A 26,601-nucleotide genomic window follows, 5' to 3' on the forward strand; every position below is an offset into this window, starting at 1 on the left:
ACCAGGGGGCACGGGTGGCTGAACCGGCTCTCCTGGGGGCCGTGTGGTCTCTACCACTCAAGACGGGGAGGGAGGCTTCCAGAGCAGACCGGGAGTCAGGGGCTGTGGAGGAGGCAGAGGTGTCGGGGTGCAGCACAGGCATGAGGTGTGGCAAGAGGGGTCTGCAGGGTGACACCCAGAGCGATGGCCGGGCTGGCGCTGGGGCGAGCTGCCCTGGGCCAGAGCCTGCGGCTCGCCGGGGAAGGCAGGCGGGGCTGGGCAGCTAGAGGCGGAAGCCTTTTGGGCCAGAAAATGGGGACGTCAGAGTTGAGAGGAGGCCTGCTTCGAAGTTAGGAGAACAGACCTAACCCTAGGCTGCATGTGGATTAGAACTGGGAAGCTTCTCCGTTTGGGGAGAAGCAGTGTGAGTGCAGGGAACCCTGGGGAGAGGCGGCTTCTTTAAGGAAAGAAGAAGCAGTGCTGTGCTCATTGAGACCTACCCATCCGTTGATAGAGTCCAGAGAGTGGACTACCCTTTCCTCAGATTCTTCAGGAAGCACACACTTTTTTTAATGCATTTAGTTGGTAGTTCCGTTTAGTTGACTGAAGTAGTGTTTTACTAACTAATTAATGTAATTCATTTATATTTAAGGAAATCTACTTTGGAGAGTGTACAGATTCCAGTGACCATGATTCAGCCCAACATAGGAATTCTGAGCCTGTTTCAGAAGATGATACACCAGAATTGCTGGATTGTTTTAGCTCATCTGGAAAAAGTAAAGGAACTGGAACATGGGAGGAAAAGCTCCAGCCACACGAAGCCACCCAAGCTCTAAATACATTGGAAGTCAGTGAGGTGACAGCGGTTGGGTTTGGGACATTTACAGCAAACCTGAGAGAACCTGCAGCCACGTTCCCCTCCGCTCATGAGAAACACTGGACGGTGTCATCTGAGTTCGTGAGCAAGGGAGAAAGAGGCATTTTGGATGAGGCAGGAAGACAGAGAGAGGCTTGGGAGATGGATGGGTCAGTGCAGACAGAGAAGACACATCCTCAACCCACGGGCAGCAGGCGTGTTGAGCAGCTCTCGAGCGGCCTGGCTGTAGAGGAGGGCACGGCTCTTGGGACGTCAGACTCATGTCATCCTACCCTGGGCCCGTGGCCATCGAATGAGCCCAGCGCACCTGAAGGAAAAACCCTAGTGTCCAGAGTGATAGGATCACCTAAATTAGAGGTGACCAAGTGGACACTGACTGATGGAGTCACTTCAGCATCAGGTCGTCTGTCCACTTCTGGTCATTTTCAGGGACTGTCTGGAGAATTGGAGAAGGAAAGAGAAGCAATGCGAGGGTTCATTTCGGGAGACCCTTCTGCCCCAGGAGCAGCAGGGGCCGCGCTGGTTGCCGCGGTGCTCGGTCTGGGAAAGGAGTTGTCTTCCCCCGTGGCCTCATCTCTCTGCGGTCACCCCCGGACTCCCTCTGGGTTGGAGGATGACGCTGAAACATCTGTTCCTACTGAAGTAGGCCCTCCCGAGCTGCATCGTTTGGAGCAGAAATCACAAGCTGCCATGTTCACCACGCTAGATGTACATTCTGAGCCCCCGGAGTGTCCCATAGGAGAAGGCCATCTGGAGAACAGCTTACATGCTCTGAGCCCAGTGTCGGGGGCATCTGATTCTAATGGTCAGAGGGGCAGCGAGGTGGGGTGTACGACCCTTTTGAAGGGCATGAACGATATCTGCTCACTCCTGCAGTCAGGATTCTCGGGAGCCGCCAGAGGCGGGCCAGGTGAAAGGCAAGGTCCGAGGGTCGAGCTCACGCCGAGTCGGTCAGGTTTCACATCGTCGGCAGGGCCTCAGTCTGGCTTGATCAGGAGTGGCTTTGGCTTTGGTGAAAGCACTTTGTGGCACCACAGTGATCTGTTACAGCGAAGTGGTGAAGAAAGGCTGGGACCTCAACCTGAACGTGAACAAGAGGCGGCGGCGTCCTCAGAAAGCAGAGGATCAGCACCCAAGCCTGAACGTGCTGGAGAGGATAACAGTTCTGCAGGATTCAGGGCGCCTGCATCCTTGTTGCCTAACCAGGTGTCAGTTATCACCAAGCAGGCACGGCCTGAAACCATGCAGGGCGCACGATGGGAACCCTCGAGACTGTCTAGGAGGGAGCCCCCCTTAGTGACAGACGTTGATAATGGGGCTGGTCGGACACCATCTGGAGCAAGATGTGGGGAGAGAGCGCCCACAGCACCGAGAAGCAGGGAGGCAGCTGCTATAGAGAACGCTGCCCTGGGAGTTTCCTCCTCCTGGAGAAAATCAGACTTTGATTCTCCAGGGGGTTCTTTACCAGTAGAAAGTTCCCATTATCCCACAGATAGTACATTATCTTTCTCTTCTGACAACATCCTGGTCCCAAACCAAGACGACGTGACGGAAGCCACAGTGCAGGAAGAGGTGCAGAAGCAGAGCCCGTGTCTTCCTGCCACAAATGTGGACACGTCCAGGCTGGATGTGGATAAACTTCCAGCCACGGAGGTGACGCTGTCAAGAGGTTTTCCTGTTGGAGACACAGTCAGAGCCTCTGGGGAGGCTCTGGCCGTTACAATGGACCCGTCTGTTGTACAGCACGGCCCAAAGGAGCATCCGCAGCTGCCGTCTCACATTCCTGGGGGTGCTTCTCCTGAAGCTCTAGACACCACAGAGACTGCTTTTTCACCAGCGTTTGGCAGCAAAGATGAGGAGAAACGTGTTGTCCCGCAGAGCAGCCTCACTGGTGCCCTGTACTGTTACACGGGCATCCGCGAGGCAGGCGGAGGTGACACTGAGGTAGAAGAGGGTGACGCGCCAAGCTGCAGTGAGGGAGAGAACGATCCCGAAGCCGGGCTGGAGGGCGGCCAGCAGAGTGCTGGTGGGGCCTCCGGACGAGGCGTGGGGGCTGCCAGCGCCGGTGCGGCCGAGACCAGACCTTCCGTCGAGGTGGGGTGCCTGACCTCGGCTCTGCGGGACTGTAGCCTCAGTGCGCTCTCCGAGACAGACGGACTTTCCACGTCCGAGGTCGTGATGTTTCTTGAAAGTTGTCAGTTAAGAGATTATAGTTCAGGGGACTCTGTTTCAGAATGTTCTAACAAGGGAGCCCTAAATAAAGGGATGAACAAGGAATTAAAGCAAAGTGAACCGTCAGGAGAAAAGTACAGAAAGCAACTGTGTGAAGAGGAAACACTAGAAACCTCTGAGGAGTGCGTCGGCTCCTCGGAGGAAGACGACTGTCCTTTAAGGGACATGAGGCGGCGGCTTGCTCAGCACTCCCTGGAGACGCTGCCTGAGGTGCTCACCAGGATCCACCAGGAGCTGCAGCCCGACCGGGAGGACGCTGGTGGGAAGGATGCTGGTGAGTTACAGCTCTTAAATGCACCTGACAGCGTCACAGCGGAGCGTGAGAAAGAGCAAGTTCTGCCTCTGGAAACAGCCGGCTCCTCTTCACCCCTGCCGACGGCCGGCTCGGACACTCGGGGCAGTTCTCCCACTAGTGGTGGACCTGGACATGAAAACACGCAGAGCAGATCTGCGGGTAACTTGGATGCGATCAGGCCAGTGGATGGTAAGGAAGAGCCCTCGTCAGAACCCCCGGAGCCCTTGCCCCTGTGCGCTGCCCCGGGAGTGGGGCCGGGGGAAGTGGCGTTTCAGTGTCAGATCTCTACAGTGACTTCCGAGGTTATAAACGTGCTGATAAATAAGGATCAGAATCTAGTCATTGAGAAAGGGGACAACTGGACCATCATCAATGGGGTAGCTCTCATGCCAGAAGTGGACCAGGTTATCCTGTGTGACGCCGCTGAAGATGCCCCTGTTTCCCCGGATCCAGAAGGGCTGGCAGCTGGTTTCATTCCACTTCCTTCCGTGGAGAAGTCCCCAGAGACTGGTCGCCCCGGCCCTCCTTCTCAGGAGCCCCAGTGTGGCAGTAGTGTGGCCGGAACCCAGGGCGATATTTCAAGCAGCGGTCAGAGTACTAACTTTGATAAAAGTCGTTTGCGGAATAGACCCGTTAAGCCCAGCGTGAGGATTAGCTCTGAGATTTATGATCAGAACTTTGAGACTCAGACGGTTCCTTCTGATCACACGTACTATAATTCGAAACTAGAGCCGCTGAGCAAAAATAAGAATCGATCAAAGATTTCAAACAGAGATCAAACAAACAAACCAGTGAAGATGTTAGCGTCGAGCAGAATGGAGACTACTCAGAATGAAGTTTCTCCGTCATTTTCTGGAGAAAGAGGGAACGGAAAAACTCAGAGAAGTCAGACGCAGCCCATCCTAGCCAGCGCCGACACGTCCACTCCTGCGGACTGCTGTGCGGACACGCTAAGTAAGATCCGGCAGGAGGTGGGCCCCCCCCTGCCCCCGTTGCTGGCTCCTCTGATAGCCACGCCTCCGAGGACTTCACAGCCAGCCTCTCCACTGACGTCAAGTTCCAGCCCCTGCTCACCCGTCTCTCCCCACGGCCCGATCTCTCCGCCGTGTGAGATCCCGGTGTCGCCTATGGTGTCCCCCTTGCTGGAGGAGCCGGGGCACTCCTCTCCTCCACATGCATCCCCGTCCACCGCCCCGGCCAATGACAGGGTCTTGTCATCTCCTTTGCAGTTTTGTGCTGCGACCCCAAAGCACGCCGTCCCCGTGCCCGGCCGCCTGCCCCCGTTCGCCTCTGCCCATCCGGCAGTGGCAGCGCCCCAGGAGAATTCCGTGAAGATCCTGGACACCATGTACCCAGAGCTGTCTGCCAGGGCCCGCACCCTCAGCATCCTCAAAGGGAACATTCAGCTTACGCGAGGCCCGCCAGCCGACTCCAAGAACCTACCGGGGCCCGCCAGCGCCATCAGGGGCTTCAAAGCCATCACTTCAAGCTCAACCGCCTTTGTGAAAGCAGGGGGCAGCTCTGGTGGTGACTGTACGCAGGATAAGTCGAGAGATCCAGAGCCTCCGCAGTGTTCAGGTGGGAAAAGGGCACTGTCAGCGGGCACACCGAGGAGTGCTAAGAGGTTGCGCCTGGACAGCGGGTCCCCGGAGCCAGAGCCCCCCTCAGAGGGTGTCAGCAGGAGCCCCCAAAGGAACCCCTCCCAGGCTGCAGCTGTGAGGACAGAGGAGGAGGGGCGTCGTCTTCTGGCCGTCAGTACAGTCTCACAGTCACCCCTGAGCCCCAAGGAAGCCGTGGAGTCCTATGACAGAGCTGTAGCGGAGGCTCTGAAGAAGATCGCAGAGTCGTCCTTTGACCTGTTACCTGTCATTCGCAGTCATGTGTATGTGGGAAACATCTCCAAAAAGCCTGTGATGAGAGATCAAGAGAAAGAAGTTGTTTATGAATTTAGCACAACAAAAAAGGTATGTGGCTCCTTTGCTCTGGGAGCGTTAGGAATCGCATGTCCTCAGACAGAGGCCGTCTCCTGTCAGCGAAAGGGGAGGTGGCCCTGAAAAGAAGTTTATTCTCAGAGATGGGCAGTCACCTGTGTAAACATTAGGACCTGTACTTTATTTCTAGCCAGCATTTTATACATTTGAGAAGTGATAAGATGTCGGAGATTTGATAATTTGTATTCACCAAATACTTTAAAATTTTAAAGGGAAAAAAAAAAAAGCCTGTCAGGACTTAAATTGCATATTTCCTATTGATTCTGGCACGCTTAAAAGCTCAGAATGATTTGCTTCAAAGCATCAAATTGCTATGTAATAGAGACTTTCTTTTCTGTGAATGATATTATATACACACTTGAGGATTTTGAGAGTCAGAAAGGTAGTGTGTGGGTTCCTCCCACTTCCCTTGGTGTAGGTCAGAAATCAAACAGGAACAGATGCTTAGTTTCAGGAAGGGGGCTGGGGGAGGATTATGCAGATTTACCTACATGGTTTATTAGGAGTTTCCTTGGTTTTTGTTTTCTACATATTTATGTTGATACTGGGTGGATGATTTCCAGTGTCCCATGGATTATGCTTTATCGGTTATCTGTACATCCTTGGAATCACAATGGTATAAATATTTATTTTTCTTAGGTTGCATTTCAGAAAGCACAAAGAGCAGTACAGGTAACTTTGGAAAGATGTTTATTTTCAAATGACTGAATGTATCAAATTATTTAATGCGCCTTTTCCTGGGTGAGGAAAACATTGCCCAGTATTTTAAGATCTAAACAGGATAAATGTGTCGAGTACATGGGAGCTCAGAAGACAAGAATGGGAGTAGAGTACGAGTGGATTGAATACACACACAGGTCATTTCAGTAAAAAACAAAAAGTGGTCATTTGTAGGAGTGGTGGTAGTGACAGTAGGCATCCAGGTGTCCTGGGACTCGCCCCGTGGCCCCTGCAGCCCCGCTGACCCCTGGACACCGACAGGCATGGGCTCTCTCCTCCCCGAGCCTCACGGCTTTCCCTGCTAAAGCAAGTTACCACGGTGGGTGTTGTCCTCTACTTTCTGAGACAGGGCACGTTTTATCTTTCCAACTTTCCAAAAGGTACTTAATTTTGTAACTTTTAGCTGGTCTTTAGCAGGCTGAAGATAAGTATCAGTGTACATTGCCTTTTCGTTTTTTTTTTTTTTTTTTTTTTTTCCAATTCAGCCTTTAGCAGAGTGCTTGCTTCACTCTATTCTCTCAGAACTGAAAATTCAGAAGATGTCTGTGGAGCACAATTACATCCACGCCCTCTGCAGAGTGTATGTGGGTATTTGTCGGCAGCTGGGAGACTTGGAAAGAGCTCGCTTGTTTTGCTACAGTCTACTTAAGGAAGGTATGTTTAGATGGCAACATTCTTGTATTGAAAACGGGTTGTTGCTTTTTTATCTGCTTATATATGCATCTGCATTTTCAGCTAAGGTATTGCTGTGTATCTTTTAAAATCATGTTGTCTTGTGCATTTACCAGAAGGCATGAAGAGCCTTAGCTGTAGACCCAGCCATACCTGGTTTTCAGTGGGAGAATTTGTGTGACTTAAGCTTCCTTAGGTCAGCATATACATTTCCACTTGTGTAGAAAAGTGTATCTCTCATTAGCGCGTGTCGGTTTTATTCCTTGTGCATCTACTTTAGAGTCAGATACAGTTGACACAAGATAATGGAATCATTTTAGAGTGACAAACCGCTCTGCTCTGTTACTACCTGGAAAGGGCAGAAACACTAAGATGGATTCATAAGCTCATGGAAAGAAGAGTTTCAGGGAGAAATGGAAAGGAGGGCTGTCCTTTGATTCTCTTTTCCTTTTACTACTATTTCTTAAGTCTATTAATGGAGCAAATAGGACTCCTTCATATCAGATCATCAGTGGAAACATTTTAATATAGCAAAGTGACACACAAATGGAATTTAATGCTACATCAGAGAGTCTTATCTAGATTGCAAAGACTGATAATCTTTTATTACCATAATGTTTATGGGGCTTATAAATCAGGGTAATTGAATCTGTCACTTGTAGAGTTGTGAGTGAGGCTGCTGTGTTTGTTGCCCACTTCATTTATTTTTTCAGTCACTGACTTACTTAACAAATAGTTACGGGGTGCACATAAGTGTTAAGGCTTTGACGGTGACCAAACCCAGGTATAGATGCAGCCTTCCAGTGGGGTGCACACGTCAGGTTTTGTCAGTGAAGGGCAGCAGGAAGCAGGGCAACAGGGACTGCAGAGCCCACGTGGGATTTCTGGTTCTTCCTCAAACACACCCAGCCCGCTCTCACCTCTGGGTCTTTGTAACAGGTTCTCTGCGGGGAAGCTTTTCCCTCTGTTTTGCTATGGTTACACTGTTACCTTTTTGTTTGCTGTCTCTTTCCTCTGCTAGGTCGTGTACTCTAAGGACAGGGATTTTGTTTGTCTTGTTCCTACCACATCCTCACCCCAGGAGAATGTCTTGTATGCTCTCGTTAAGTATCTGCTGATTGAATGACTTGTGCTGTGGAAGGTGGGTTTGAGAGAGTCTCAGGGGTCGAGGAAGCTTTCCTCATCGGAGTGCCTTTTGAACTTAGATGTGAAGATAAAAGTGAGGGAGAGAATTCCAGGCAGAGGGAACAGCACGTGGAGTCCTGGGACAGGAGGAAGCATAATCAGATAAGCACAAGGTTTCCAAAGTAACAGATCAAAATAGCGCAGTGAGTTTATGCTTTGAGTTACCCTCTCTCTATACACCCTGCAGTGCAGTGTTAGATAAAATAGAACAGAGACAATGAAAAAGATGTGGCGTCATGCCAAACAAGATCCGAATCTTCGTGTTGACTGATAAAACCAGTTGCGGAACACTTCGACAGTTTCTTATAAAATTAAACAGTTTGTCATATGACACAGATATGTCACTCTCGGGTACTTACTCAACAGAAATAGAGACATATCCACATATCCATATACACTTCACAGGTATTCAGAGCATCTTAATTCATAATAGCCCATGGTTGGAAACAGAGGTCCATCAGGAGTTGAATGAAAAACCAGTGTGGTATATCAAGCAATTGGAATACTACTCAGACAAACGAGGAAAGGGCTAGTGATGCGTGCAGCAACGTGGATTTTGCTGAGAGGGGGATGCCAGACAGAAAAGGGTGCATGCTTTACAAATCTCTTCATAAATATTTGAGAAAAGGCACATGTGCAAAGTGACCGTAAGCAGATCACGCTTGTCTGTATTTGGGACAAAGTGATTCACTGAAAGGGTCAGACCATGGGAATTTGGGATGATGGAAATGTTCTATCTGTGGGTTGTAGTGGGGCTTACATGGGTGTGTTCATTTGTCAAAATCCTTCAAACTGTCTGCTTACAGAGTGTATTTTATTGTATGTAAGCTGTGCCTCGATTAACTTGATTAGACAAACAGAAAAGACAAGCCATGGCGTTGGAGAAGGTATTCATAAGAAAAGGATTATCAGTCATAATTTATAAAAAAACATCCCTTCATATCAAAAGCCTTAGGTGTTCTTCAAGTGAATTCTGTCTTGTAAATGCATAAAACATGGCCTGAAAGGACACGCACCAGATGGGAGGGTTCTGGGCGCAGGGTCTGGAACCTGCGAGAGGAGGTTTGCCTTCTCTTCTTGTTTTGGAGTTTATTGCTCTTTTCTACAGCGGTGTATACTCATGCACTGTGTTTCAAATTCGATTAAAGAAAGTTTGCCAAAGAGAAAGAAAGGTTGGCTGGCGGGGGGGGGGGAAGGGGAGGGATGGGCGGGAGAGATGGAGAAGCAGAGTTGAAATAACTGAGGCTGGGGCCTCGTCAGGCTTCCTCCCTTTAGCTTTAGGTGGCCCTGCTGTGCACAAGGGGAAATTATTCAAATATCTTCTTAGTTTGTCATTTATTCACTTAATCAGACGTAAAGGTTTATTATCTTGTTTCCTTTCTCATAGATTTTCCAGAGTCTGAAAAATTGACTTTGTTCATTGCAAACATGTGGCATGATATATTTATCTCTCAATCGGTGATTAATAAGGCAATGCAGTTGGTAGCCAGGCAACGCGCTAAAGGAGAAGTTTTGAACTGTTTGCGAGCTTTCCTCAATTGGGAGAAGGTGAGGTTTCTTTTTATGTAATACTGTACTTGTAGGTCTTACATAAATGTTATTATTTGGTTTTGTATTAGTTCGTGAGCACTTCAGAGATATTCTTCATATTAGATCCTTTAAAATACCATTTTAGTCTAAGCTTATGCATTTTGTTCATTAAGTATGCATGAGACACTTTGGGAGAAGTTGTAGACCTGTGTGCTGTGTTAATTGAACAAAGTTTCTTTTGTGTGCTAATTTATGGCGATGAAATCTGTACATGCACATATATATGTGAGGGCTCAGAAGAGTTGCACATCATTTGCTTCTACAGTAGGTACTTAAGTGAAAAAATTGGTATCTCAATTCCTTCCTGTTACGATTTTTTCTGAATCTAATATTCTGTTTTTCTTTCCAGTTGATGGAATTTGTGTTTGTTCTAAGTATTGTGTTCCATGTTTTCTTTCATTATCTTATTTCCCTTCGTGACTGATATGTTAATATAGTATCTAGATTGGTGTTCTTTTCTTCATAGATTTTCTCTAATGAGAATCACTGGATGCTGAATTGATAGTGGTAATCTTTAAGAAGAGGTATTGAAGTCAGTGAGGGGTTAACATTCACTTTGTTCTGCCCTTTTTAATGACTGTATTACTGTCCTCTTTTAAAAAAATTCTGGCTTATGCATGTAGTCGACTTTTATATGTCATTTTGCTTTCCTTTTTAGTACTTTTTGATGTGACTCTTCATTAGACTTTTATTTTCTTATAAAAAGAAAAGGAAAGGGCTATTGGTAGATAAAAAGTTAGGGAATTTAAAAAATCAAGTCTCTAATCATCTCTTCATCAATCCACCTAGACAAACCAGAGTGTATTGGTGTGAGGTACCATCAGATTCCAGTCCCTTAGCAGTGAGAAGAGCATCCATACACGCATTTCCACCCTCCGCGGTTACCTGCAGGTCCACTTCTGTCCCTGCTTGGTCCTCCTGCTTGTGCACTGGAGCCTTCTCCTTTGTCCTGTTCAGGATGAAGCCAGATATGTTTGGATGATAAAACATGATTAATGAAGAAGGTAGAATTTTAATAAGTGTGTTTAGCCTGTATCATATCAAATAAAAATATAAAGTCAAAGCTATTAAAAAAAAAAAAAGAGGAACACTTGGGGGGGATACCATTATAGTCCAAGACTTCCAAATTCTGTCCTACAGAATTCAATAGATGTGAAGCACAAAAATAAGTAAAGAGTTAGTAGAATTCAACAATATAAAAAGTAAACTTGAATGAAAACTGTAGTTTTTCATATGTCTGTGATTTGCAAAAAACAGTCATGCATTTGACCTTAATTTTTAAAAAGTAAAGAGTCTACACTCAATTCTCTGTCAATGACTCAGTAAAATTAGACAAAGAATTAAAGGATTCTATAAAAGTTCCCTGGAGCTTGAGATACACAGTCCTGGACAATCTGTGAACAAATAGAAACTCAGACGTAAAATCAAAGTGTTTGGTGTGAAAGGAAAACCCTTCATACCGAAGACCTCTCATTTTTGGAAAACTTACACTCATTGAAATAGTTTAAATGTCTTCATTATTAAACAAGTAATAAGTAAAGTTCCCTGATAATCATCTTAAAAATTAAAAATTTGAGAAGGAATCCAGAAGAAAAATATAGTTTAAGAGGTGTAATAGTAATGAAGTAGAGAAAAAAAAATGCCTTTAAAAAATACTAATAAAACAGGTAACTCAGTTCAGATTAATGTAAAAAGAGAAAAGCAAAAATGTTCAAGATTTCAGAATGAGAGAGGCAGTGTGAGTGGAGATGGAGGATGAAGAATGAGAAGACTGCCGCCTACAGCTTCATAACAGGTTCAGAAACCGAGAATGGTTCCTTAGCAACATAAAAATGGTCAGAATTGGCTTTAGGGGTAAAACACTGGAATAAACCAGTTGTTTTCCATTTTAAAAGGTTGAAAAGGTGATTAAAAATTTCGTATACAAGAAGCGTGGATAGATTTCATCTGAATTTTATCTAATCTTTAAAGAACCAACTAATTCCAGTCTTTTTCAGGTGTAAGTGAAGATTGAAAGCCCCTTGTTCATTTTTAATAACAAAACCCAATAAAAAAAGAAAAAAATGATAAATCCACTGCCGGGTATGTACCCAAGGAAAGTCAAATTTATGTCCACAAAAAGGCTTGTACATGAATGTCCAAAGCAGCATTATTAATTACAGCCTAAAGGTGGAAGTAACCCAGATTTCTGTCAATAGGTGAATGGGCAAACTGTGGTATATCCATACAATGGATTCCTACTCGGCAGTAAAAAGGGGTGTTCAAGCTACGTATACGTGCAAGAACGTGGAAAAAAATATCAAAAAAAGCATGCATAGGTGTAAAAGAAGCCAGACAGAAGAGTCTAGTACAATCTGATTCAATTTTATGAATCTCTGGAAAAAGCAGACTGATATCTAGGGTCAGAAAGATGACAGAATGAATTTATTGAAGAATTTTTTAAAGATTAAAAATTGTTTTGTAATAAAATTTTAATTCTCTGATTTCAGTTAATGAAAATTTGCATTCCTATCTGGATTGCAGTGTCTTTCCTACCTGACTGGATTCTGCATTCTGCCTGGAGCTTTTTTATCTGGCCTGTTGACCACCATTGTATAATCATTTTAGGACAGTTGTTATGACAAGATAAACATAGTTCTTTATTCAAAATAACTTTCAAAAGTTGTCCTTTAAAATTAAATGATTATTCAACTGATGCTTGTTAGTACTCTTTGAGATCACCCACATGAGATATGTTATATTTGAAACTCTGAATTTTCTTTTTTTTACCTTATTTGCTAGAATGCTCCTGCAGATGTTGGCTTCATGGTTTCTAAGCTGCTTTTGACCATACAGTTATGTCCAAAAACAGAATTTCAGTCCAGTGAAAGATTTGGCGAAGACCTAAGTGATAACACCTGGGAGTACATATGTGCCATTGATCTGCTCTGCTGCCATCAGAAGTGGGTTTGGACACATGACAACATTATAAGGTACAGGGCTATTCTGCTAACTTAAGTTGGGTTATTTGAATTGTCAGGTAGTCTGTTCAGTGATTGCTGAATTGTGGTTTGAATCATTTTTGCTGTTTAAGGCAGCTGAAACATTTACAAAGCACATTTTGATTTGGGTAAGAGTTAATAAAACTACTCTTAAATGTCAGTGTCACTGCCACATCCCCTCGCTTTATTTTTTTATGGTACCTTTCACTACTTTTCACTGTGTCCTCTTATTACTAAAGGAAAATGAATCTCATGCAGGGGGGACTTTGGTTTCCCTGGCCTCCCCCGTTATGTATGTAGAGAGAGCCGTGCCCACACAAGAGAGGTACTCAGCGAATATGTGTAGATTGAAATGTAATGGTCATTATCTTAATGTACAGATACTATGGAAAACCCCACAGGAGCAGAAATATTCAAAATTCTGGGTCAGCAGCTCTTCTCACTGGGATTTCAGGAGAGAACTGAGCCTGTTAACGCTCATGCGTCCATTTTATGTAATGAATTAACTTTTCTCTGTTCATCTATCTATGCAGCATGTTTGGAGAATGGAGAAAGTAGTCAAATAACTGCTCTGCAGTTAATTACAACCCTTAATTTTCTTACAACCCTGACTGAGAAAGGCTGGTTTAAAGGGGTTTATCACATTGAAAAGGATTCACCAAAGGATTAATAGTCTGTATCTTTGAGACATTTGAGGAATATATTCTGTGGAAATCTGTTCTCTTGTTTTTCCTTCTTAACACTCGGGAAAGATTATACATCTGAATGTCAAATAATAGGTAATAGAATTATGGAATGTCTATATAATGAGATACAGCCATGTTAGAATAAATAGCTATACATGGATTTTTATATACTGACACGAAAGTGTTTTTCAGTCTGTTACTAAGAAAGTGCCAGGACAGTCTGTTAAGTGCTGTCTGGGTAATGATGTGTGAGTGGCTACCCTGGGCCTCATCTTCCTGGAAGCCCAGAGGGCAGGGGCCCTTCTATCCCTAGTGACAGATGAAACAACCAGGGATGGTGCCAGTCACAGGTGCTTTGTCCACGGTCCCCCGCTGGCGGTATGGACAGTGTTGGATATCAGGATCTCTGCCTGGCCGATTCCAGACCCTGATTCCTAAGCACTGCAGTCACTTTGACTGTGTTTGTCACATACATGCAAGCATAGAGGTCTGTGGGAGGAAAAGCCCCAAATTAAAAGAGTGATAGTTATCTGAGAATGTGTTTTTTAACGTACATTTTCCTTTCATTTGTCTGTATTTAACTTTGCTGATATTATAAATACTATGTAAGAAGTTAATACATTTTTGAAAAGAGAGAGCAAAGAGGAATTGCCACTGTTTTCAGTCAGTAGATCTAGTTTCTTTAATCCATGTAAAGTGTGGTTCATTTCCTCTGGTTTAGTTCTTTTTACAAAATATAGGCTGTTTGTCCTTGCTCCACCCCGGGAAACTAGGCTTCTAGAACGCAGGTGCCACCTTCCATCTGGATGGTCCACGTGAGAATCCAGACTCTGCTGCTTCCAGTTCTGTGACTTGGGGACATTGTTCAGCATCTCTACACTAAAGCCTTGTGAAAAGGGTTAAATAGAATAAAGATGCAAGCATGGGTGTTTGCAGCCTTTTTAAAGCCACCGTAAGCACAGAGATCCTGAATAGTTGGAAAGTATGTGAGCTTTCAGTGTCTGTTCTCATGTTAGCCAAAAATGCTACATCTTTTCAAGTTCCTCCTCTTCACTAACTGTCTCCTATGGACGATTTTTAAGATAATTTCTTCTTAATATTTGAACAATGGTGGGTGAGCATACTTTCATATGCATACATACATGTATATATTTGTTGTTGTTATTTTGTAGTAAGGAGCTGTGGCCTGTAATGGATAAGTGGATAAAATACAGAAAAGGACATGCAAACATTGCATACACTCCTGATATTATCATAGCATCAATACTGAGGCTCATTGGTGAGTTGTCTGTTGTATTAAATTTGTTCTTGTTATTGATGGTATCTTGGTGAGAGAATAAGTGTGTAATAATATATTTTGACTGAAACTTCGCTATAATAACTGACTTTACGGCCACGAGAGTAGGTACTTTTGCACTAAATTAATTTTCATTACTCATACTCTTCCTTTATAAATTAACATTTTATTCACCTTTTTCAGATTTAAGATTTTCCATGTTAGTACATTTTATTTATAATTGAACTCTTGATTCTCAGATATTAATTTTAATATACACACATGCACACACTTGCATATACACACTCCAGGATACATTGCTGGATACATTGCTATAAATTACAGTTAATTTGATTTATAAAATAAGTAGATACCTAATCCCTGCTTGCACCCCAGTTTTTTTTTCATACTCAATAAGGATAACTATGTACTTCTATAATTGGAAACTATTTTTATTTTGTTTCTGTAAATTGTAAGATGAATAAACAGAAATTAAAATCATTGTTTAAAAATCTTTTAAGTGAAATATAGATTCTTTTTAATCTCACATCTAAAGAGGACCTCAGTGGCCATTTAGTTCTGTCCCTCCCTCCCTTTCACCCATAAATCTTTATTTTTTATTTTTACTTAGTTTTTCTTCTTTTGCCCCATCTCTGACAAACTGCTCTCTAGTCCAGGCATCATTATCAGTGATGAGGTCTGTTCATTATCAGAAGGCTCTCTTTACTTTGAAGTGACTCCTCTATCTGCCATGTATTGATTGCTTGGGGGCTGACAAAACAAGGTTCAGCCTATTTCTGTGTCAGGGCCCTTTAGATCCTTGGAGATAGTTATCGTGACTTTTAAGTATCTTTGGTGTTTAATTAATTAAAACTCCAAGATAAAACCATTTGAAATAGGTTTGAGAATTTTTAAATCACGTAAGTCAGTCTTATAAATAGACCACAGTAAGAAATATAATATCCCTGACTAATTTTGTTAGCTGTATCTGCATTCCTGCACTGTGCACATTTTACATGCAAACAGGAACATTGTAGTAAATAAATATATAAACTGGGTCTTGACAAAAACCTGGTTTCAAGGTGGACATCTAACAGTTTTCACTGGAAATAACCTAACATACACTTGGAGTTAAGATACAGAACATGAAAGCATGAAAATGTGGAAGTGGAGATGACTAAACTGCTCAGTGGGGGACTTCCCTGAATGCCTCAGGTCCATTGCTCTGAGGACCATTGTCTGTCCCAAGTGGGAGCAGCAAGGACACAGAAGGGCCAGTGACCTCATTTTCAGCCGTCAGCTGGTGGCATGTGTGTGTCTGGAAATTCTGGTTTGGGTAGCAGCTTATCTTATGAATTCAAGAAAGAATGTGTTCATACTTTGAACTAATTCATTCCAAATTGAGAATGCTTTTTGAGAATTTAAGAAATTAGGAAAGGTGTTAGGTCTGTAAATGCTTACATGTTGACCTAGATGAAGAATCTGTGAAATTTGCTGAAGAATATACTTTTGAAGTCACACTTATAAAATATGATGTGATTTTTGCTGTTATCATTGCAGTGGTTGTTTCTTTGTGTATTTATTGATTGTAACAGGATGGAAAGTGAGAGTGGGAGGATGTGTTTCTGGTGGTTGACCCCATCCTGCTCTGAGAAGCATCTGTGATGGAGGGTCGGCCTCACATGTCATTCGCCTCCTCAGTTAGCTCTTATCAGCTTTGGTTGATTGTCCAGACTGCCTGAAAAGCTTTTTTAAAATTACAAATGCTCAGGCTCCAGACAAACCCGTACAAGTTTATAGAAATACTTTTGAATATGTACCTTAAAAAGTAACTCACTTGTGAATTAAGAAGAATATGGTCATAGTTTGTCTAAAAACAAGGATGTATAATTGTAGGGAGAAAACCTGACTGGTAGTTTTAGTCAAACTCAGACTAATTTATTCTTTAAGTCTTTAAAATATAGCTTCTGGGAAAATAATTTATAACATTTGATAATATATATTATTTAGAGTAATATATGTATATTTACATAATTAGGAGTGGTATAATACAATGATGTGTGTCATAGGAATAATGTATAATTAACATATAGTTAACAATACTGCATAATAAAATTATAATATATAAGTAAATAAATTTAGTTGAGAGGATGGCTAATTAGAAAGGAAGTGTAATGTCAAAAATGAGAGCAGACTCAGGACTGGCAAACCCTGCTGAGGTCCGCGGGTGGACCAGGGCAGGACGAGCTCGTGTGAGTGAAAAGCCTGGTGTGGGGAGGGCGAGAGGGGCCACTGGGCTGTTCCCGGAGAACCGGGGCTGAGCTTTGCTGGGAGTCTGTTGGTGCTGAAGGCTCCCCCCCCACCACCACCCCCCCCCCCACCACCACCCCCCCCCCCCCCCCCGAGCAAAGCAGGGGCTGGGGTCCCGGCGAGCAGGGGTGGGCCGAGGGGGAGGGTGGAAGCAGGGCGGAATCCTGAGAGGCAGCTTTAGGGGTGGGTGTGTGCTTTCCTTCCCGCACACCCATCTGAGTTGGAGTTTGAACCGTTTCTAAGAAGAAACTGCTGGAGAAGCTTCTTGCAGTTTCTGAAGCTGACATTTGCTAAAGATTTTAGCAAATAATTAACTTGGTTGACTGTGATTTCTTAATAATAAATGAAGTCACACAGTAGGCATTCATAAAATAAAGGAATTGTCTGTATTCTTAACTCCAGATTTGTAAATCCTAATTGGATTTTTACCCCATGGGAAATAAAAACAGGCTGTCTGGCAAAATGGTTCAGTGTTATCTAATGTTGGATTGGGGTATGAACACCGCCGTTAGCAAATGAAACGGTTACATGTGATTATTAAATGGGGTTTCTCTAACCTACCTTAACAATAATGGATTAAAGAGCGTTTTGTGGGACATTTGGATCGCTCTGGACCCCTGGGGACGTGGAGGACGGGGAGAGCCTACTCCAGGCGGCTCGTGTCCTGGTGGGGTCGGGACCTCTTCGGGGGGGCAGGAGGTAGGGGGGCGGTGAGCCCCTGTCTGAGGTCCCTGGGTGGGAAGGGAGCAGAGTGGGGACGTAAGTCTGCATGCCACTAGACGCAGCGGAGTATAAAGGTATAGAATACCCCATTTTGCCCCCAAAGAGCTTTAAATTCTGAAGTGGCCCATCTGGTGTTAGGAGAGCCTAGAAGCTAGGATGACACTGTTTCTCATGTCAGGTTTTTGCACGTCAGGCTGCAATAGCCAGTACTTGGTTGATTTCTGTCCAGTGTCTCACCTTGTCTTTCAGGTTTTCTTTGCAATTGTCTTAACTCATCCTTTCCTTAATATACCTGCATCTGAAATCTTGACTGAAAACCCTGGGTAACTATCTTTCTCTGATCCCTGCCCTGTAGACTGGGTCTCACCTACCCTAAGGCCGGCAAGCTCTCCTCTTCAGGCTTCCGTGAGTGGGGAGTGTGTTGACTTTGACACTGAGATTGACTCCACATTTCTTACTTGAATTTTAATATGTTGGCTGAACTGCCCTGGACTCGCTCACCTTCCTTCTGTAGAGGGACTTTTCTTCCCGTCTATTTAGCAAATTTGTCCATCATCTTTGTCAAGTCATCATACATGTAAACCTTTTCCCCCAAACCATATACCTCAGACTCATGATTTCCTCTTACTTTATCTCTGATTTGCTCCATTAACTTAAATAAAGCTTTATAAAACACACTTCATTAAGCATTTTTAATTAAAAGAAAGGGAGTCATTATAATGCAGTCGTGTATTATCTGGAAACACATGCATATCCCATGGCCAAATGATCCCATAGCTGTGCTAGGCACGCACACTGTCCCTTTCTCTGCTAATAGTCATGCATTGAATGCTCTCGATAGATTGTCTCAGAGGACAGGTCTGGTGACATGCAGTTATTAGAACTTTGATCTAATTGCAAGGAGATATCTAAGAGTGCTCAGTACCTTGAAATTTCTGATCTCTGAAGTACATTACTTTTCAACCTGTGAAAGACTTCCTAAGGGATTATCCATATGTTTACAGTTTCCTCCTGGATTAGGAATTAACCGGGGAGTCATTGATCAGTAGGAATTTACTGAATGTCTGCTGTCTATCACAGCATTTAGGGTGCGTGTAACTAGCGCTAAGCTAGTTCCTATAGGGGATACAAAGTAATAAATTCCCTTTAGTGTCCCGTGCCTCAGTTTCTCCATATTCAACACAGAGATGAGGCTGATGGACTGGGTCACATCTAAGCCTGTGGGCTGTTTGTACTATTGAGAGAACATGGACACAGAACAGTGAGCATGCAGGATAATGTTGTCATAAGAGCACAGGAAGAGGACTTGGGTAAGACGGCATCCAAGGTGTGTCTCAGAATCCTCCTCCTCTGTAACAGCCGGGGCAAAAGGACATGAGGCCTGGCCATGAGGGAGGTGCAGAGGCTTCCGCTTTGAAGCAAGCTGGTTTCCACAGGACCATTGGAATAAAGGAGGGTCCAGATGGGTGGGGACTAGGCGAGGAGTGTTGTCCTGTTTAGTCCCCTAGTGAGACCCCCAAAGAGGTTTTGTCACTCCAGGTTTTATGTGTCAATTATTGTACTAGAAATTAAAACTAGGAGTTTAAAAAAATGTTACTATTCACTTAAGATTAATAGTAATAAACTAATGTTAATATAAGTGATATTTTTAATGAAAAATAACTATTTCCAAAACAAACAAAAATAAGAGCAGAATGGAACATTATCTTACTGCAAACCTCTTGACTGTCTAGATTCATAGAAGGGCTGGTTTCCCATAGCTGCTCTGCATTCAGTCTCTGGCTGTATGTTGTTTTGGTTGAAGTATTTGGAGAAAGTCCAGTCTCATACAGATGTGTATTTGATTAAAGGAGTGTTTTAATAGCCCGTTCAAGTAATTGTGGATATTCTTCTTTGACACTGCAGTGCAACTCAACAAGTGATGATTTCTTAAAGGTTAGTTGCAGTGTGAAATCTGAAACCTCATCAGTGAACTTCGCTTCTCTGTTGCACCAGAGTCCCTTGGTCCACCTGACTTGTTGAAGGGATCTTTTGCCCATTCATGATTTTGTAACATGTACTGCTCACTTGGAAAATACTGATCTGTACAGATCTTCCAAATGTCAATAATATCAAGAAAACAGACATTAATATCATCACTGATCTCATCAGAGAAATCTGAAGTATTTGAAGCTGTCAGGCTTAGGGTAGGTGATGGAAGTTTTTCCAAAATTCTAATTTTGCTTAAGAGCTCAAATTTTATCATTGACAACAATGATTTCCTTGCAGTGACAGGTTCACTTTTCTCATTTTTGAGAAAATGTCTGTCTCGGTCTAAATAGCCATAGTTTGTCAGTGGTTCTTTGAGTGAAAAGTGGGTGGAGAAAGCACCCAGTTCCCCTCCCAGCTGAAGCAGCTGCACAGGTGCTTTTCCTGGAGAGAGTCGGGGTGCCGAGGTGCCAGGGGTGTGCTTCACGTGCCCTTCCTGTCCCATCCGTGGAAGATCGCAGAGCCGTGTGCTTAGGGGTCTGGATTTCATAAGAATCATTGTTACCGTTTCATGAAGGACATTCTGAATGAGTTAGCTTTTCCGACTGTGAGCTCCTGGCCATGGAGAGTGACCCCCATGTCACTGCCCTGACTGGTGCTGAGGGTCCACTAGTTTGATCGCCACTGCCTTTGCACTGTCAGGCCACATCTTAGCACTGGAAGGAAAGCGCATCACTTCTTAGTGTCGTTGGGAAAGCAAAGTTTTGACCTTGAGGACCCCGGGGGTTTAGTAGAGCACACTTGGGAGCGGCTGCTCTACGTGAGGACGGAGGTTGTGTTAGCCAACTACGTTGTAACAGCAAACTGTGTCTTATATTTAGTCCGTTAACCCACAGAAGTTAGTCATTTCACACTGAGCCTGCTAAAACCATTCATTCTGCTAAATTCCATTTATTATATGATAACTGGGGAAGCAACACATTGTGTATCTGTGTATCACCTGTATGTGTGAGTGACAGAAGAGATGACGAATCATTCAGTCAGAACAGCCCCCCACCCCGGGACGGATGGTGCTGTATTGAGTCCTGATGCTTTACTGTTTAATTTGTTTTCATTTAAGAATAGGTACCCACCTAGCTTCAGTTCAGGATCCTGAAGCTTAATGTACATGCTAAACGAAAGAAAACGTAAGTTTTAAATTCTTATGAAAAGTTAACATTTAACCACAGATTGTTTACATTTTGTTTTGGTTTTTTTTCCCCCCTAGGTCGTTTAGGCCAGTTGGGTTTGAAGGAAGGGTTTCCATCAGCTGTGAAAAACATTAGTGCAGTTATTGGTATGTTTATACAGCATGCCCAGGATGAAGGTAAAACTTTTGTTTATTATAATTATTTTTAAATCATTTGCATTCCTCTTATTAAATCTGTTTTGAGTTCTTACTACATGCATTGCTCTGTGCATCTCTCAGTGCTTGGGGGTGAGGAGTTTGATCACGAAGCCACACTCTGCCTGCGTTCTCAGCACTGGCATTTGAATGTTTGTGGGTTTCCTGTTGTTTCAGTGGTAGCGGCTCGCCCTGTTGGGCAGCGCATCCCTAAGGAAGAGGAAACTCTCTTATTGTCCTGGTGCTGACGTTCTGTCTCAGAAACTGTCGGTACTATCTTCATGCTGTCCTGTGACCTCCGACCAGTGACTCAGCCTCAGCTGCCTGCAGAGGCCTGGCTGGAGTTGTGTTGTGAAGACCAAGTGCGGTCACACGTGTGAAGCAGCGACCCCAGTGTGGCCTGGGTATCACTGAGTACTTAGCATCCCCAGAGAACTTGGAAACTGGAGGCTTTTTGTGAGCCAGTCTTCATAGCAGTGGTTTCCTTTTCATTTGTATACCTCAGAGCATGTAATTTTATATTCTTATTCCTTTGTGGGAAGAGATTAAAACTCAAAAGTAACCCTTTGAAGTGATGAGTCTCATTTTTATTTGAATGTTATGCAATCAAGGAGTAATGCATCCTTTTTCAGAAATTAGGTGACCATATGTGTGTGGATTTATCTCTGGGCTTTCTGTCCTGTTCCATTGATCTGTATTTCTGTTTTTGTGCCAGTACCATATTGTCTTGATTACTGTAGCTTTGGTTGCAGAGTCTGAAGTCGGGGAGCCTGATTCCTCCAGCTCCATTTTTTTCTCAAGATTGCTTTAGCTTTCACGGTCTTTTGTGTTCCCATGCAAATTGTAAATTTTTTGTTCTAAATGTAAGACCAGACACTATAAAACTGTTCGAGGAAAATATAGGAAAAACACTCTTTGACATAAACATAAACCACAGCAAGATCTTTTTTGACCCACCTCCTGGAGTAATGAAAATAAAAACAAAACCAAATAAATGGGACCTAATGAAACTTAAAAACTTTTTCACAGCAAAGGAAACCATAAACAAGACAAAAAGACAGCCCTCAGAATGGGAGAAAATATTTGCAAATGAAGCAACAGACAAAAGATTAATCTCCAAAATATACAAACAGCTCATGCAACTCAATATCAAAAACACAAACAACCCAATCAAAAAATGGGCAGAAGACCTAAATAGACATCTCTCCAAGGAGGACATACAGATGACCAAGGGGCACATGAAAGGATGCTCAACATCACTAATTATTTGAGAAATGCAAATCAAAACTACAATGAGGTTATCACCTCACACTGATCAGAGTGGCCATCATCAAAACATCTACAAACAGTAAATGCTGGAGAGGATGTGGAGAAAAGGGAGCCCTTTTGCACTCTTTGGTGGGAATGTAAATTGATACAGCCACTATGGAGAACAGTATGGAGGTTCCTTAAAAAACTCAAAATAGAACTACCATACAACCCAGCAATCCCACTATTGGGCATATACCCTGAGAAAACCATAATTCAAAAAGACACATGCAAAAAAAAAAAAAAAAAGACACATGCACTCCAGTGTTCACTGCAGCACTATTTACAATAGCCAGGACATGGAACATCGTAAATGTCCAACGACAGACGAATGGATAAAGAAGATGTGGTACATGTATATGTATACAATGGAATATTAGCCATAAAAACAAATGAAAATGGGTCGTTTGTAGAGATGTAGATGGACCTAGAGTCTGTCATACAGAGTGAAGTAAGTCAGAAGGAGAAAAACAAATGTCATATATTAATGCATATATGCGGAATCCAGAAGAATGGTACAGATGAACCTATTTGCAGGGCAGGAATAGAGACGCAGACGTAGAGAACAGACATGTGGACATGGGGGGAAGGAGAGGGTGGGACAAATTGGGAGATTAGGAAAGACATATATACACTACCATGTATAAAATAGCTAGTGGGAACATGCTGTAAAGCACAGGAAGCTCAGCTTGGTGCTCTGTGATGACCTAGATGGGTGTAATGAGGGGGTGGGAGGGAGGTCCAGGAGGGAGGGGATACATGTATACATATAGCTGACTCACTTCATTGTACAGCAAAAACTAACACAACATTGTAAAGCGATTTTACTCCAATTAAAAAAAAATTAAAACAAAAAAAAGGAGTAATGCAGTTACACAATTTCCATCGGAAACACACGGTGACATCTGAAATTTACATCCGAGAGGATCTTAACGTGTAGGTTGTCTTCTGCTTTCAGGGTGAGGCATGGCAGGTTGAGCTAATGAGAACTTTTGTCTTCTTTGATTTTAGAATAGCTGCTGAGGTAACGGCCCTGAAAATGTACTCTTACCGTCTAGACTGTGTGTTGTCATCAGGGAGTAGCCAGGGAGTGGCCGACGGGTTGTCTCGCCACAGATGCCGGGTGGACATTTCCTGGCAACAGTGTGGCCCTCCTGCTGGGAGGAGCGAGAGGGCCTTGCACTGGGCTTGCTCTGGGTTAGGCCCTGTCCCACAGAGCAGCACGGGGTCCCCAAGGTGACCTTCTGGGGCTGGCCCTCCAGGGCTTGAACGTTGACTTTGTTCTATGCACAGGAAGTTAACGCCCTGCAAGAAGCATACTTTGCTGGAGGCCTGGCACTGGTTAGCTCCACCAGGTCACAGCCAGGCTGCCCGAGTCCAGAGCCTACACAGTGCACATGGTCTTATAATTATTTTTAAATCCCTGTGTAAAACTCTGACTGTTTGACTTTAAGTCTTTACTGTGTGCCCTTGTCTATGCTTCTCTAATTACCATGTAGATAAGATAAGGGGAACATATTTTTTAAATTTAAAATTTTTTTTTTTTTTTTGGCTGCGTTGGGGCTTCATTGCTGTGCGCGGGCTTTCTCTAGTTGTGGCGAGCGGGGGCTACTCTTCCTTGTGGTGCGTGGGCTACTCTTCTTTGTGGTGCGTGGGCTTCTCATTGTGGTGGCTTCTCTTGTTGCGGCGCACGGGCTCTAGGTGCGTGGGCTTCAGTAGCTGTGTCTCGGGGGCTCAGTAGTTGTGACTCGCGAGCTCTAGAGCACAGGCTCAGTAGTTGTGGCTCACGGGCTTAGTAGCTCTGCAGCATGTGGGATCTTCCCAGACCAGGGATCGAACCCTTGTCCCCTGCATCAGCAGGTGTATTGTTAACCACTGCACCACCGGGGAAGCCCAGGGAATGTAATTTTAAAGCTGCTGTAGTACTATCTACATCTACAGCATTAACATTTGAATGTGTGGGTTTTGTGATATTTATTTTTAAATAGTAGTAGTTTTCCCTATTGGGCATTGCATCACTAACAGTGTATAGTTAATAAGCTTTAATGAAATAACTCCTAAATTTTTTAACTAAATGATTGAAGTGAATTTAACTAAAATTGAACTAAATTAAATTTGAATTAAATAACTCCTAAATAAACTTATACTGAATGAGAACTCTAATACACCATAATCTCTAACCTAGCTATAGTCTACAATTAAATGCCATGATCAATAGTCATATACTATAATCTAGTGTGTAAGAGTATTGTATATGCTGTACTACATACTAAAAATTAGTTTTTCACTTGCTCTCATTTCATCATGTTTTTCATTTCCAAAGTCCACTTATAAACACTTCCGGGGGTATAATGGAGTCATTTATTTGACAAATGCTTTGGGGTCCACATTTTACTAAAACTTAAACATGAGGGTGTGATCCTTCCAGGACCACTTTGGAAAGCTTAGCACTGATCATGAGAGGGCAGGCGCCTCAGGTCCTGTGCCCCTACTCCGGCTCGTCGTCCTCTGGGTACAGGCAGCGCCAGGAACCTGTAGAGAGCTGTGCAGTGTTTTGCTTTGTTTTTGTTTTCCATTTGCAGAAGGGATTTAAATGAATTTTTTCATTGTGTTTTTTTTTTTTTTAATATTTACTTTTCATTGCTGGAAGAAAGTATTTGTTGAATAGTATTTTATTAGATCATTAACATTTTGCATAACGAAGATTTTCTTGTGTGATGACTGATGTGGAAATTCTTTTCAGACATACCATGGGGTATCCAGCTGGCAGCCGTGTACGCTCTGTGTGACTTAAGTCCCAGCAACCCAGCGGAGATCTCCAAGATCCTGGAAGCCTGGCGCACAGAGACCTCTCACCGCGTCCCCTCCGCAGTGCTTAGCTCCCTAGAGGAGGTCAGCGCTCTGTGTACGGAGGATTGTGGCTGACTGCCCCGTGCTGTGCCCGGAGAAGTGCCTTCCCGTTGCTCGAGTGGAGATAGATCAGTCAGCTTCCAGGGTGCAAACCGAGGTTCCAGAGAGAGACGTCAGGGAGATAACAAGTGCTGGGGGCGGAGAAGGAAGCAGTGGCTGCTTTCCCTAAACCGCACACATTTCACTTATGGCTGCTGTGATCACATGACATGGATTGTAATTTGTTGTGTCTTGGTCAAACAACAAAAACTTGAACTTAGCCCTTTTTTGCTGCAGAAAGTGTCCTTTTAGTCGCTTTTAAAAATTGAGTGGCATTTTGTAATGAATTTAATGTAAAAACATTGATTTGGTTCCTGAGCCAATTTTGGACTTTGCGCCCAAATGACTGACTAGGAAAAGATGAGGAGGCTAAAACAGTGCTCCTCGAAGACTCTTCCACTGTCTTAGCTGGAGTTGGGCTACAGAGCTCCTCTCAAGTTATAGAGTGTAGCTGACCAGAGTAAATAAACAGGGAGAGCCTTTAGAACTTCCTTTAATGCATTTCTTCAGATCTCTAAAGTTCCTTGCAAATATTTAACTATGTATCAGGAAAAGGAGAGCTGAGGATAGAGGTCACCGCGGGTGTTTGTACCTCGTTGTGTACATACAGACGCAGCCAAGTGCGGGCAGGTCTCTGCATGTGCCGTGTATATATGGACAGCCTATAATGTGTCTCACATTTGATGATATTCCACTTTCGGAATTTTAGTATTTGTACATAGAAAATGGGTTTAATAACTCACCGTGGTCCTGATTTGTCTTATATTCATCATTTCTTAAAACTCTTGTATGTGTTTTTTATAATAAAAAATAAAAGTAAGCCATGCACACGATTGTCCTGATCAGTAAAAAGTGACACTTGGCCTTACTTCTGCTCCAACCAGCGATGAACCAAATAGTCAGTGCCAACCAAAGACAGAGGAGAGTGGCCTGCCAGAGGGACCTCCCTCCTGGACGGAGGCGTGGTGGATTGCCCGGATGTAATCGGGTTTGGGTGCTCTCCCAGGTGCTCTTAGTGAGAGCAGATACCAGATAAGTGCTGGTTGGATGTCTTCGTTTAGCTACAGTTGCTACCCTTTAAAAATCACATTTGACAAGTATTTTGTTACTTCTTCCTCCTGTTTTTTAAGTAATTATAACAAACTGAGATTTGTAAACAACTCTGCCTTGCCCTTTGGATGCTTTTTGTTGGTGTGTTCCCTCTTTCTACCTCTGTCTCTTGGGCCTGTGCTCTGTGCCAGGGCCTTGCTGGGAGGAGCTGGTGAAGAAAGTCACGGCCAGGTTCTCAAAGGCCTGTGAACTGTTGGTAGAACCCTACACAGTCACCCCAATAAATCAGCAGTCCAAATTTGGGGTTTAAGTGTGGTGAGGGAGATGTAGCGATCTGCAGAAGAATAGCAGGGAGACTCCTCTGTTAGTCAAGGAGGGTCCCTCCAAGGAAGTAACGACACGTGAGCTCGGACCCGAGAGAAGGG

General features: G+C 43.8%; 1 protein-coding gene across 3 annotated transcripts in view; it reads left to right on the forward strand.

The window, feature by feature from the left end:
- Positions 1–25,959, forward strand: part of ICE1 (interactor of little elongation complex ELL subunit 1) — a 58,722-nt gene extending 32,763 nt beyond the window's left edge. For 2 of the 3 annotated variants that reach the window (XM_067730346.1, XM_067730344.1), the window contains 7 exons: positions 632–5,347; positions 6,580–6,748; positions 9,339–9,499; positions 12,323–12,513; positions 14,381–14,487; positions 20,753–20,851; positions 24,921–25,959. In XM_067730346.1, coding sequence (XP_067586447.1) covers positions 632–5,347; positions 6,580–6,748; positions 9,339–9,499; positions 12,323–12,513; positions 14,381–14,487; positions 20,753–20,851; positions 24,921–25,102 — 5,625 coding nt within the window. In that variant the 3' untranslated portion in view covers positions 25,103–25,959. The remainder of the gene's footprint in view (positions 1–631; positions 5,348–6,579; positions 6,749–9,338; positions 9,500–12,322; positions 12,514–14,380; positions 14,488–20,752; positions 20,852–24,920) is intronic. The other variant, XM_067730345.1, reaches the window with a different exon arrangement.
- Positions 25,960–26,601: the final 642 nt, after the last annotated feature.

The sequence above is a fragment of the Pseudorca crassidens genome, chromosome 3, assembly GCF_039906515.1.
Source record: "Pseudorca crassidens isolate mPseCra1 chromosome 3, mPseCra1.hap1, whole genome shotgun sequence".
NCBI classification, from domain to species: Eukaryota; Metazoa; Chordata; class Mammalia; order Artiodactyla; family Delphinidae; genus Pseudorca; species Pseudorca crassidens.